Source organism: Leptonychotes weddellii, chromosome 10, assembly GCF_054177405.1.
Source record: "Leptonychotes weddellii isolate Sample4059 chromosome 10, ASM5417740v2, whole genome shotgun sequence".
NCBI classification, from domain to species: Eukaryota; Metazoa; Chordata; class Mammalia; order Carnivora; family Phocidae; genus Leptonychotes; species Leptonychotes weddellii.
The window spans coordinates 39,327,812-39,338,836 of record NC_138378.1 but is presented as its reverse complement, the minus strand read 5'-3'; the positions used below and the strand labels follow the sequence as shown (position 1 = coordinate 39,338,836).

At 44.9% G+C, this 11,025-nt stretch overlaps 1 protein-coding gene across 22 annotated transcripts in view; it reads right to left on the bottom strand.

Annotated features, from left to right (window-relative positions):
- Positions 1-11,025, bottom strand: part of RIN2 (Ras and Rab interactor 2) — a 216,369-nt gene that overhangs the window by 54,496 nt on the left and 150,848 nt on the right. For 16 of the 22 annotated variants that reach the window (XM_081831956.1, XM_081831955.1, XM_081831952.1 and 13 more), the window contains one exon: positions 9,040-9,140. In XM_081831956.1, coding sequence (XP_081688082.1) covers positions 9,040-9,140 — 101 coding nt within the window. Of the gene's footprint in view, positions 1-3,006; positions 3,098-8,637; positions 8,761-8,897; positions 9,141-11,025 lie in introns of those variants that run through there. The other 6 variants (XM_081831967.1, XM_081831968.1, XM_081831970.1 and 3 more) reach the window with 6 other exon arrangements.

Here is an 11,025-nt window from a genome sequence, read left to right as displayed (position 1 = left end):
TTTTTATTTATTTATTTGAGACAGAGAGAATGAGAGACAGAGAGCATGAGAGGGAGGAGGGTCAGAGGGAGAAGCAGACTCCCTGCCGAGCAGGGAGCCCGATGCGGGACTCGATCCCGGGACTCCAGGACCATGACCTGAGCCGAAGGCAGTCGCTCAACCGACTGAGCCACCCAGGCTCCCCTACAAGTTGATATTTTAATTTCTCGAGGCCTTTTTTCATCCTTTAAAACTCCAAAAGGAAAAAGACAAAATATATTTTGGGTTGCGAGTTTTATTCCTGCCCTCGACTCTCTCTGCTGCTCTCTGAGGGAGGAGGCCTCAGCTTCCTCAAAAGGATTGCTAAAAGCACACCACAGAGGATTTTTGTGCAAAACTTTCAGGGCCTTCGGTGATTTTTCAGCTCTATCTGCAGAGGACTAGGAGGAGAGAACAACGCAGAAATGGGAACAAAAATGCACATCCGCCTCCAGGCAGGAGGAGGCACCGCCATTTTCAGAGAGGAGAAAGATCTGGTAACTTTTATGGCTTATGAACTTCCTGACATTGAGTCTCCCACTAGAGATGAAAAGGGCAGATATGGAGCCAATGCTGGCAGGGGCCTTCATTGATTCCTGTAAAACTTAAGAAACAGAAACAAAGAACACGTTGTCCTGGCTGCCCTTGGAGCTGAAAACAGGAGAAGGAGCCAGCAGGCTCTAAGTCTTGGCCTGCTGACCTTTGACCCTGAGCAGTGGCATGCACGAGGCTTCACGGAAAGACAAGCATTTCATGGATTTGCAGTTCTTAGTGTTTACGTGCTTTTGGTCACACTAGTATTATTTCACAGCTGGACTAAATCACCACTGCCTTCTAACCAAGCAAATATTTCGTGGTAGGATCAACTACCAATATAATAGCAAGGCAAGGTCTGTAAGGGGTAAAACTATCTAGAGTAGGCCATCATTAAAACTGTGTGCCCAGGGGTACTGTGGACAGGGAAGCTAGCCGCTAAATTGGAAGGCGCTATCCCTTAACAAAAATGGAATCAATTTCTAGGACACACTGCATTTTTAGGATGATCAGAAACACCCTGGTTAAATCTGCGGAAAATCATGCATGATCTGCCATCTAAATGCAGAGAAAAACATTGGAGGGATACACAAAGGAAAAGAAATATGACAGTCAAAAACAATCAAAAGTGGTTTTGTCTCAGGGATTCATAGTAATCTTTTTATTTTTTATATTATGCTTTTTCTACAATGTACATGTTCTACTTGGTCATCAAAAAATAAATCTTAAATGTTCTTTTTAAAAACCTTCCCCAATATAATAGATATCACCAATCAAAACAGACTAAACAGGTGTTTGGGCATTTTTGATCTGGAGGCTTACCTCATTCTTTACTTAAGGTTAATGTGGGGGCTCATCTTTCCCAAAACCACCTCTTACCTGGAATTACCTGCTTCCTCCTGTCAGGTTCCCAGAACATCTAGTATAATCCACTATTATATCCTCATTGCATTCTATGATACTTGCTTATAATCCTTTCTCCCGGCAGGCTCCACTGTCTTGGTATTTTAACAAACAGCACCTACTTAATACATATTTTCTTGAATTTGAACCTAATTGTTGCTACATTGGTAACAGTATAAGCAAAGAGTTGGTCAATCCTCATAGAATTCCTTGAAACCATATCATAAACACACAGCAGTGGCTTCAAATCAAGAAATAGTTTAAGGGTTTGGGGGGGTGGGGGGAGATGAATCAAGCTAGTCATAGCAGAATATCCCAATGGGCATGATAGGAAAATTTAAGTAATCTCTACACCCAACATGGGGCTCGAATTCACAACCCCGAGATCTAGAGTCACATGCTCTTCTGACTGAGCCAGCCAGGTGCCCCAAAGAAACTATATATTTTGATAACACCAAACGCCCTTTTCAAGAGACCTAAGATACTGCAGATATACCCAATACTCTGCAGCCAGTGATTATCGTGAGCTTCCCAGGTTTTGCTGAACCAGACGGAAGCTCCCAGGAAAAGAGGAAAACCAATCTTTATGACAGGTGTGACTGGTTCTAGGACAGTCACCTGCTCTTAGATGCTGTGGGACTTGAGGACAGGCACCCAGCTCTGAACCAACGACCAGTGGCACATGCAGCTTTCCAGAGATGACAAAGGGGAAATATTTGTTTTGCTGGCTAATAGTACCCACGACACAGACACTGTGAGAAGACAAAATGCAAACTGATTTCTGCATCTGATGACTTAAACTTGCTTCTCAACAACCTCATGAATACACTCTCCAAAATCTTCAGAAGAAAGCAGGTATAGATTAACCAAGAGTGATCACTTTGTATCTGACTTTTCAAGAGGAAAAGATGGAAAGGAGTAATAGGGAATGACATTAAATTCTGTGTCTGAAGTCACTGCAGTTGAGAACATATATTTAAAAAAAAGAACATATTATTTTTTAAATATGGGAAATTGCATTGGATGCAGATGTATCCTGAGTTTCAGAGAAGAATTAAAACTCCCACTATAGCTCTACTGGATTTACGCACATACATTTCTTAGTTATGGTGCAGCTAATGACCTTGGCCAAATTAATTCATGAGATGCTGAATATTTCTGCATATAAGTACAGAACAAAGAAAAGCATAAAGCAAAAGAATCCAAGGGGAGTATTTCACTGGCGAGTTTTTTTCTGTTATGAGTTTATGATCTAAGATTCATAAGCAGAAATATAAACAATAAAAGGTACATATGTATTTACACTACACTCATACTTTCTGGATTGTCTTCTCTTTTTATCTCCTCCCCCCAAATAATCCTTTCCATAACTTCATGCTTTCCATAAATATCACCCAATGAACTGACTGTGGACATGCCTCATGACCTTAGTCTTGAACTTAAACATGCCAGAATTATTAAATGATGTTCTGTTAAAACTAAAGAGTTCCCATTCCTGACTCCCACAGCACTGAGATCAGTACTTGAGTCACAACATACAGGTACTCTTACCTGTCTTCATCCATCATGCTTCCAGAAGCTCTAAATCCACACACCCATTCAAATAGCTAAAACGAAAAAGCAGCCAATACCAAGTGTAGACCTGGAAAACAGAGCATTTGGAACTCCCATATGCTGTTGGTGGATGTGTGAATGACTATAATGACTGGAAAATTCTTGGGCACCATTTACTGATGTTGAATATTTAACAATCCTACAACCCAGCAATTCCACTCCTATATTCCTAACTAAGGTGTATCACCAAAAAACATGCACAAGAATGTATGTAGCAGCATTATTCAAAACAGCCCCAAAGTGGAAACAATTCAAATATCCATTAATAGTAGAATGGATAAACCAACTGTGTTGGGTTCACACAATGGAATACTACACAAAACATTGAACGAAAGAAGTCAGAGTTAAAAGAGCACATGCTGTATGATTCCAGTGATAAGAAGTTCAAAAACAGGCAAAACGAATCTATGGCAATAGAAGTCAGGAGAGTGGTTCCCCTTGGGGTGCACAGCACTTGGGGGGTGGTGCTAGGAATGTTCTGTTTCTTGATCTGGGTGCTGCTATGTGCTATGTTTACCACTGAAAATTAATCTAGCTGCATACTTATTGGTGTGCTTCTTCCTAATCATGTTTTACTTCAGTGGAAAGTTTTGTTTTGTTTTTTTTTTATAAAGCAGCACTAAGTGAGGATGGGTTGCTCCAGAAGGCCACAGAGCAACTACTACGGTCACCGTGGTACTTCAGGAAACTTCCTGGAGTAGAACACTGGGCATCTCTTCCCCAGACTGTAAGCCATGGATCTTCTCTTCTGACCTTGTGTTCTAACATCAGTCAAGTGGAAAAAGTGAAGGGTTGTACCAGGGACCAGAAATCTGAGCTTCCTGTGGTTTGGGTATCAACGCCATTGCATAGCTGCTGGGAAGCTGAGAACTTCCTGGGGCACACAAACCCTTCCAGAAGAAGTCAGTGGTGGTGACCAACTGCTATACTATAGTACTGGGCAGAGCGGGCCAAGGTATTTTTTAATTCTGTGCATCTGATTCCGGGGTGGGGGAGAGCTGGTTGGGGGTAGAGTTTTAAGATCCTGGACATCCCCCCCACCGCCCAGTGGTCCACTCAGACTGGAGTGTACCAGTGAGGTAAAACGGGAGTGAGGGAAGGAGAGGAAGAGGGCAAACAAAGTTAACAATAGCCTTTGATGACCTGGTCCAGCCAGGCCCCCTGCATCCTGCAAAGCCAGCCTGAGCCTCATCTCATGAAGTTGCTTTGTTCAATCCCTCTACTCTACCTGTGGACAAAGGGAACTTCAGAGACTTGTCTTAGCCTAGAGATGATGGGTCCAGATGGCAATGAGGGTGGAACACTGCCTACATCAGGCCTACTGTGCTAGCCCCAACTGAAAGCAGACTGCAAAATCATGGGGGAGGGAGAGGAAAGCACAAAGCCTTTATTTCCCCACACTCCAGTCTTGGCGGCAATGAAGTGAAGAGCAGGAGGAAATAAGAAATACCATTTAGAGAGAGCAGAAACAAGAAATCCTTGATCTCTCTCCTGGCTTCCTAGCCTCTTTCTGGTAAAACGCTAGCAGAGGGCATGGAATTGATTTAATCAGATGCTCTTCTATTGGAAGATGTTTACAACAGCCCTGAACCCAGAAGTGAGGGAGGAAGCATGGCTGGCACGTAATGGGAAGGTGCCCTGGTCCCTCTTCTTTGCTAGGGAGTCAGCTTAAGGCCCATCACACATGTTCAACTTTTGATTTTTTTATGCACCAGCTGGGTCCCCTAACTGCTTTACAGGGTAATGTCTTGTTTCTGCAAGTGGCTTCTGATGCTTTAATACCTTTAGAATCTCCAAAGGGCTGGCATCTTTCATTCGTCCATTCAAATACTTACTGAGTGTATGCTACATGCCAGACACTATTCTAAGGCCAAGCCCATGCTCTCAGTGTGCTTCCCTCCTCGTGCTGGGAGGCAGAAAATGCACAATTTAAGTGACCATATATGTCAGATCTGTACAAGTTCTATGAAGAAAAATCAAGTCAGCTAAGGTGACGGAAGAAATGAGGGTCCTAAGGTGAATGCTTCCTGGAGGAAGGGAATTCTAGGCAGAGGGAACAGTAAGTGCCAAGGCCAGGAGGTAGGAGCCTTCTGGGCAAGGAGCCGGTGGGGCTGGAGCAGAGGGACAGAGAGGGGAGAGGTTGTAAGAGAGGAGGGCAAGGGGATGGGAGGAGTCAGAGCCTGGAGCATCTCAAAAGCCATGGCGATGATTTTGGTTTTAATGAATGAAAAATACTGAAGGGCTTTGAACAGAAGTGACATGACTTGGATTTGGGTTAACAAAAGTCAGATCCTTCTCTATGCTGCTTAAATAACAGCCCAGGAAGGTAGGATGGGTGAAAGCAGAGGCACTGGGCAAGTGTCTCCTGCAGTGGTGCTGATGGGGGAATCTTACAGGTAGAGCTGTCAGGGTCTGGAGATGGACAGGAGCACAGGTATGAGAGATGGAGAGACAAAAGCCCTCTGTGAGGCCCAAGCACCTGCAGGCATGGTCACTGGGATGGGGAAGACCAGGGAGGAAGCAGGGTTATGAAAGAAAACCAAGGTCTCAGTCTTGGTCTTTGTAAGTTTGAGATGCCAGACGTTGGGCTGAATGGACAGCTAGAGGCAAACACCTGGATTCAAAAGAGGACTAGCCTAGGGATATAAGTTGGGAATTCCCAATATACACAGGGTTATCAAAGCCACAGACTGGATGGGATTAACTATGAAATTAAAAGAGGTCTCTTTTAATAAACAACATATTGTATTTACTTGCTGCCAGCATTGTGCAAAGTTCTTTACAGATACTAACTCACTTAATCTTTCTCGCCACCCTCAAGTCAAGCTCTATTATTATCCTCATTTCAATGATGTGCACACCGAGGCACAGAGACTTTTAAGTATCTTGCTCAAGGTTAGTGGGAGAGAGAAGGGGGGTGGGTGGAGAGGAGAAGAGAGGCTGTAGGCTTGAGCTCTGGGTGCTCTGGGATTAGGAGGTGCGGGAGATGAGGAGGAACCAGTTGGAGACCACAAGCAGCAGAAGGCGAGGAGGGAGGAAACCAGGGAGTATGGTGTCCCCAAAGCCAAGTCAATCGAGTGTCCCTGAAAGGGAAGGTAGATCAACCGTGTGGGATGACGCTGATCGGTCAGGAGGTCAGAACTGACCACTGGATAGAAAAGTGACATCCTTACTTTCACTAACCTGGTTTTGAAATTAACTTCCTCCCATTTTGAATGCAGGCAACAAATCCCAGTAGTCTGCACAGTAGCTGAGACTCTGTCACCAACAGAAACCCCACACATTTTCATTGTTGGTGAAGAAGTACTGTTTCTGGCCATCTTTGCTTCCAGAGGACAGTGTTTTCTAGACCTTGCTATTTAACATGTTAATAAAGAAGTACCTATGCTATGAAATCATGCATTTTAAGAATTCTGATCATTCTACTGCAGTAGAATTGTTTTCCCTATGTATGTCCTCCTGCATATTTTATTTTATGCACTGAAAATATTAATCTGAGAAGGGGGTCCATGAGACATGAAAAGATTAAAAATTACCTCAATATTAACTACAAAGGAGCAACCAAAAGCCAATGCAGGTAGAGAAACAGCATTCCTAACCTAGGGCACCAGCATGACACTTAGCCCAGTGTTCAACAATCGAAGGGACCATAGACACTTTGTGGTGACTGTGGCTGGGGTAGGTGAGGCTGTTATCACAGCTCACACTTGCTGAGGATGCCACAAAGGAAGGCGACGTCCATGCATCTGTGAAGCAACTGGAATGTGCCCAGCCAAGGTCCTGGGGGGGGGGGGCAATCTGTCTTCTCTCTACAGGGGTTTCACTTGAGGTGGCTCCGCTACTCTCACTCTCCCTCTCCTTTCCTTTCGTCTGCCCTTTGGGCTGCTCTGTGCCAGGCTGACCTGCTGCTTCCCTGTGGCCAGAGCTCTGCTCTTCTTTTATTTTGGAAACAACGGAAGGTCCTCTTTACCCTACCTCTCCCATATCTGGCCACCTGGACACTGTCGGGCAAAACAGAGGAATTAACAGCAGTCACGACTCCCTGCTTTGGCAAAATGAGCAAGAGACCCCAGCACAGAAGCCACAGCCTCATTAGTCAGACAGGTCCCACACAGTAGAATGAGGGCCATCCTGGAGCTTTAGCTCCTAGGGTAGTTAGGAGAGTCAATGAGCTGGCTGCTGTGACGTACTCAGAACAGTGGCGGGCACATGGTAAACACCGTATACATTGTTCAATTAAGACAATCTTGCCTTTTCTCTTTCTTCCCCACTAAAAAAAGCACCAAGTAAAATGCATCTGAAATTTCACGAATTCGTTGTTAACCAACATAGCATTCAAGAATAAGTGACATTAATCTGAAAAACATAGCTATTACGGAATGCTTACAGTCATTCTTAAATTTGAAAAGAAAAAGATAGAGATGTTAACGACAAGATGGCAGCCCTGCTCACCCAGCCCAGTACCTACTGCAGTCAGATGTCAAGATCGTGATGTGATGGCCACTGATGTACCATCACGTCTTCCAACAAACCTAACATCCCTGGGCCTTATACATGGGGGGAGGGGTACTGCCACTGGTGTCCATCATCTGCAGAGCTTGGGGACTATCTTGCTGTGTTGTGTTCCCTGGATGTGAGAGAAATCAGCCACTAAAGCTCTCTTCTTTGCCCTTTGGCACCAACCGAACTCCAAAATTTATTTTAGCTCAGTAAGGCAAAGGGGAAAGGAAAATCCACTTCCATGGAGTTTGGCACTATTCTGAACATGAGGTGGAGAGTCTTTAATCAAAAATCAAAAATTAGCCATTGGGGTCCAGGGAAATCAGAGAGAATGCCAGGGTGCTGCTGCAAGAAGCTTGGGGACCATCTGATCTACCCCCCAGCATTTTTGTAGAAAAGGGAAAGAAATGGAGGGCACAGGGCATTTCCACAGCTAAGGGGGAATACGGTTCCTCCAGAGACACAGGAGAGTTAAAGCACCACCTTTCAGCTGCAAAATACCTCCTTGTGATTGTCTGCTTTCCCTGCAGTCTAGGGCAGGGAACAAGTTGGGCTGGTTTGAAACTTGCCTGGGCAACCAGCACCACCTGGTTCACCCGCCCTTGCAGGATTCCTGCCTGTCTCATGACTCGTGAGCAAAACCCACTCCGTGAATCTCACCCTCACACTGCACCAGGCTGCCTCAACCCGTATCCTGGGAAAGAGGGGAAAGCTAATAATGAGCCTGGCCTCCAAGGCACCAGGTGTCCATGTCATTTTTTTAGTGATTATATTCTGTTGCCTTTCCTAGCAATGAATTGTAGCATCCAAGAGCCAAGATGAGGTTGGAGTGACCTCCTCCAGCCTACCACCCCCACCCTGACCTCTGCACTCCCATTCTTTCAATAACAACCAGTCCCTTACAACTAACTCAGATCGGGTACAATACGAACACAAAACGTCATGCTTAACAAGCATGGTATATTGCCCCCCACTCTTCTTAGTTATTTACAACCACATCCAAACTCCAACACACTGGGTCACATTTTAGGCTAATGCCCATGATAAGCGCTGGGGTTTTTTTCTGACCTGAGAATGCAAAATGAGTCCATCCTCTTTAGGGCGCCCCTTTAAACCTTCTGGAGACTGACACGGGCTACACTGAATTCTATTTTGCACACGGAGGATCCTGCTGCGTTATTGTTTCCATCACTGTGAGTAGGTGGATACAACAGATAGAGCTTTAGGTTTCCGGGTTCTGGTGCCAGGAGGCATTGAGAGGGTGTAAAGTTCAAGTGCCTTCAAAGTGATTAAAATAAACAGACAACTGGTTCCTAGGCCACTCCTACCTCCTACAGAGAGCTTCATCGGGAGAGGCCACCACACTCCCAGTTCCCAAACTTCTGAGAAGCCACCGAGATGGCAGTCCTCGTAGCTGCTAGGGTCCACTTAGCCCCCATCTGACGCCCGGCACCTGATCGTCTCTGTCACCTGTGGGCTTCGTTGGGTTCCAGTCCATTCTCCAGGCTGACATCTGTCTGCACCATCTCCTGTTTCAGTTCTCCGATCTCCGAGACGATTGTGTCAATGAGCTATTCAAAGACAAAAATAGTGTGACGTCAGGCAGTGGAAGAGGCGTGCCCAGAGCCTGGGGAGCTTCAGCCGCTTCAATAGGAGGACAGAGAAGACCACCTTTTTTTTTTTTTTAAATCCCGGCTGTGTGAATTTCCTTCACCCAGAGGAAAAAAATAAAGAGGGTGGGAGCAGCTTTTTATTAAAAAAAAAGAGGAAGAACTTAGGTTTCGGTACTGCCCTAAGAAAACGGATATGACACCCAGTTTGCTTTCTCAACATGAATACAAAGAGGAATAAACAAATCCTGGTAAAACCAGGCTTCCACATTCATTTTGTCAAAGTCAAAACTCAAGAGGAATTCCCTGAATTAAAATTTATACAATCATTGTTCTGGCTACAGAAATAAGTGTATTTGTTTTTTTAAGATTTCATTTGAGAGAGAGAGAGCACAAGTAGGGGCGGGGTGGCGGGGAGAGGGGCAGAGGAAGAGGGAGAGGGAGAAGCAGACTCCCCACTGAGCAGGGGGCCTGATGCGGGGCTCGATCCCAGGACCCTAAGATCATGACCTGAGCCAAAGGCGGATGTTTAACTGATTGAGCCACCCAGATGCCCCAGAAATAAGAATATTTAAAAGACATACATAGTTTGCAATTTCCAGACATTAAGCTTACTCATACTATTCTTTGCTTTTTATTTATTTTTTTGATAAAGAAGACTGTGTGGGGAAAGGGAAGAGAGAGGGCTGCCCGGGGTGGGGAGTGGGTGAACCATAGGGGGAACGCAGAGGGAGATGTGCCCTCCTCTTGCAGAAGGCTCATGCACACTTGTATCTTCTACCCACACAGCTGGGAAGAGGCTATATCTGCCCCTGAAGGCTGGTCTAAACTCCTGAGCCCACCTAATCACTCATCCAACAGAATCCTTCCTGGTGCTAACTAGGCACTCTATGTGTAGAGCAGCTGTTCTCAAAGTGTGTCACTGCTCCCTAATTTTAAAAAATCATAGTTATTTTTTACATAAGTGTTATTTATGTCATCGTGTAATAGATTTATTATTGTTTCAAAATAAATATTTTTAAAAAATTTCTCCATTTTAATTCCTAATACAGCAAGCATCTCGTAGCTATAATCCACGTGAACACAAGCTCTTTGGGGTCCTCCATAATTTTTAATGGATAAAGGGATCCTAGGGCTATAAAGTTTGAAAATCACTATTCTAGCTGAAGATAAGTGTTGTCTTGCCTCAAGCAGATTTATCCCACTCAGGCGCTGGCAGAAACTTCATCTGAGCTTACAGGCTGTTCTAAACTGTTGACCCCATCTATTCATTCATTAATTCAACAAACCTTTACAGGCACCCACTTCATGCCAGGCGCTACAAGCACGGAATAAGGTGGACAGTTCTCGCAGAGATGATAGTCCAGTGGAGTACAGACCACAGCCCTGAGCGCTGAAAAGTGCCAGGATGAAAACAGAACAGGGTGATGCTGTAGGGGGTAGCTAAGTGGCCACCACTCTAGGTGGGATAGGATGGTGAGGGTGGATCTTTGAGGAAGTGATGGAGCCCTGAACAACAAGGGAGCCATGAAAAGATCAAGGGAAGATACCTCCATACAGAGAAAGTCCCAGAGGCTGGGGAGGCACGTGGCAGGAGAGGCAAGCAGGGACCAGAGCTCGTTGGCACTCTAGATCACAGTACCCATACATTTGAGTTTTCTACACTAAGAACCATCAAAGGGCTTTAGGAGGGGAAGACATTTTCTTTGTTTTTTTTTAATTCTTATGTTAATCCCCATACATTACATCATTAGTTTTAGATGAAGTGTTCCATGATTCATTGTTTGTGCATAACACCCAGTGCTCCATGCAGAATGTGCCCTCCTCAATACCCACCACCAGGCTA